General features: G+C 42.8%; 1 protein-coding gene across 1 annotated transcript in view; it reads left to right on the plus strand.

Moving 5' to 3' along the window:
- Positions 1-2,500, plus strand: part of LOC117747504 (solute carrier family 12 member 3-like) — an 11,623-nt gene that overhangs the window by 831 nt on the left and 8,292 nt on the right. The window contains exons 3-8 of the mRNA XM_034556787.1: positions 639-732; positions 1,000-1,108; positions 1,338-1,448; positions 1,543-1,654; positions 1,741-1,871; positions 1,946-2,030. Of these exons, the coding sequence (XP_034412678.1) occupies positions 639-732; positions 1,000-1,108; positions 1,338-1,448; positions 1,543-1,654; positions 1,741-1,871; positions 1,946-2,030 (642 nt within the window). The remainder of the gene's footprint in view (positions 1-638; positions 733-999; positions 1,109-1,337; positions 1,449-1,542; positions 1,655-1,740; positions 1,872-1,945; positions 2,031-2,500) is intronic.

The raw sequence follows: 2,500 nt of genomic DNA on the forward strand, positions 1-2,500 counted from the left end.
TTACAAAGAAAAACTAAATGACTACAAAGAAAAACTAAATGACTACAAAGAGACACTAAACAATTACAAAGAAAAACTAAATGACTACAAAGAAAAACTAAATTACTACAAAGAGACACAAAACAATTACAAAGAAAAACTAAATGACTACAAAGAGACACAAAACAATTACAATACAAAACTAAATGACTACAAAGAGACACTAAACAATTACAAAGAGATGCACAATTACTATAAAGAGATACAAAACAATTAGAAAAGAGGCACACAATTCCCAGAAAGAGACACAAAATCACAGAGAGATGTGCAACAACTACCATGAGACAAACAACAACAAAAAGAGGCTAAACAACTAAAGTGTGTGAGTCTTCCTCCTGGGTGCAAGAGCTGGGGTTTATTTAGCTCTCCCCAGGGGGTCCATTGGCTCATCCGCCCCTCAGATGGTACAATAGTGTCCTTTCAAAGCTGACTTACTTGTTTGAGGGTAATTCTGTGTCGTGCAACATCTAAAGCTTCTATAGTTGAGAAGGTGAATGCATGTAAAGTGCATCAGAAATGCATGCAGAAGCAAAGTATGCAGAACCATGCCATGAACCCTTAACCCCCGATGATGAATAACTTCCTGTGTCTCATCTCAGTGTTGACCTGGCTTATTATCCTGATGTCTGTGATGGTGACCTCAGTCACTGCCCTCTCCATCTCTGCCATCGCCACCAATGGGAGGGTGACCTCAGGTCAGTCGCTTGCCGTGCCTCGGCGTCTGGGCCAAGGCATGCACTTGAAGAGGGCTACGGTTTATATGTTCATGTGCTAGATGTGGGATACACTTCGATTTTAAAATGACCGATTGGCCCTTTAAGAATGGAAACTTGTATTTGAACTCAAAGCAGTCAAACACTCAAACAATGTAAAACTGCTGATCTACAGAAATATCTATGATAACCTTGTATCTGTCTAACTTTTTTCAGGTGGGGCATATTTCATGATCTCCCGCTCCCTGGGCCCTGAAATTGGTGGTCCGATTGGGGTGGTGTTTTCCTTCGCCAACGCCCTGGCCTGTGCACTCAACACCGTCGGCTTCGCAGAGGTGGTCCGTGATTTAATGCAGGTATTTATGGCTCGAACAAATGTACGAGTGATAGCGTATATAGAATCCCTGAAGACACAAACGTTGGACCACTAGTTGTAGTTTAGGTAGGAGAAATTAATAAATGAGTATTGTAACATGAGCAAATCCACACAAAGTGTACCCACATTTGAATCTATATATATATGTATATATATACATGCATTTCATGTTGGGTTTCTTGTGTTTTAATTTGGTTGTTTAAATGTAGGAGTTTGGCGTCGTCATGGTCGACCCAATCAATGACGTCCGTATTGTGGGTGTGGTCACGGTGACTGTTCTTCTACTCATTTCATTGGCTGGAATGGTGTGGGAGTCCAAGGTGAGCACATCCTGACCCGTCTCAATGTCTTCGCTGACTACCCGTTTGCTCATGTGGTTTCCCTTTCTTTTCTTCTCTCTCATTTGTCTCTCAGGCCCAGATTCTGTTCTTTATAGTTCTTTTGGTTTCGTTGGCCAACTACTTGGTGGGCACATTCTTACCCTCCGATCAAGAGAAACAAGCCCAGGGCATCTTTGGATACCATCGTATGTTCAGGCTTCTCGGGGCAAACTGCCTTTTAATACATCGTGTCGTCATACGTTTTAAAGTGTATATATTTGCTTGTCACCAGGTGATATCCTCATATCGAACCTGAAACCCGACTGGAGAAGACCCGAGGACAACTTCTTCCAGATGTTTGCCATTTTCTTCCCTTCCACCATCGGCATCCTGTCTGGGGCCAACATCTCCGGAGACCTCAAGGTATGCAGAGAAAGAATCACAGGCACCAACGGGGAATACAAGAATGTTGACCTGTGTGTGATTTCCTTTTGCAGGACCCTGCTACCGCTATCCCCAAAGGCACCCTCATGGCCATTTTCTGGACTACAGTCAGCTATTTAGTCATCCCTGTAACCGTTGGTAAGCTACTCATTCAGCATGCTTTCATTTTGAATTGGTTTGCTTCTCATTCGATGTGGTTTTATTGGCTGAACTGGCTATTTGAGGGGCGAGGTGGTTCCAGGATTTACTCATATGAAGGGCAGTGTCATCGGTGTACTGCTTGATCGTGGGGGTGTAAATGGGGTTACAAGCAATGATATGACAGACTGTATCACACTGCACCATTTGAACCATTTCTTCACTCATAATGGTGCCAATATAAAGTCCCCATGGTCAAGGAAACACCTCCAAAAAGTCTTGGTTTACTAGAGACCCATTAAAACCTCCTGTTTCTTGGTTGAGCCAATTTGATCCCTTTATACTTGATGATACTTTTTCTTTCTTCCAGATTCTGAATTAGCTAATTATTCAGTGGCACGTTCTTTGCTGGTGTGTAGCCGACAAATAATCCTCCGAGAAGTCAGAGAGCAAGAAGTAACCATCGGAGC

The sequence above is a fragment of the Cyclopterus lumpus genome, chromosome 18, assembly GCF_009769545.1.
Source record: "Cyclopterus lumpus isolate fCycLum1 chromosome 18, fCycLum1.pri, whole genome shotgun sequence".
NCBI classification, from domain to species: Eukaryota; Metazoa; Chordata; class Actinopteri; order Perciformes; family Cyclopteridae; genus Cyclopterus; species Cyclopterus lumpus.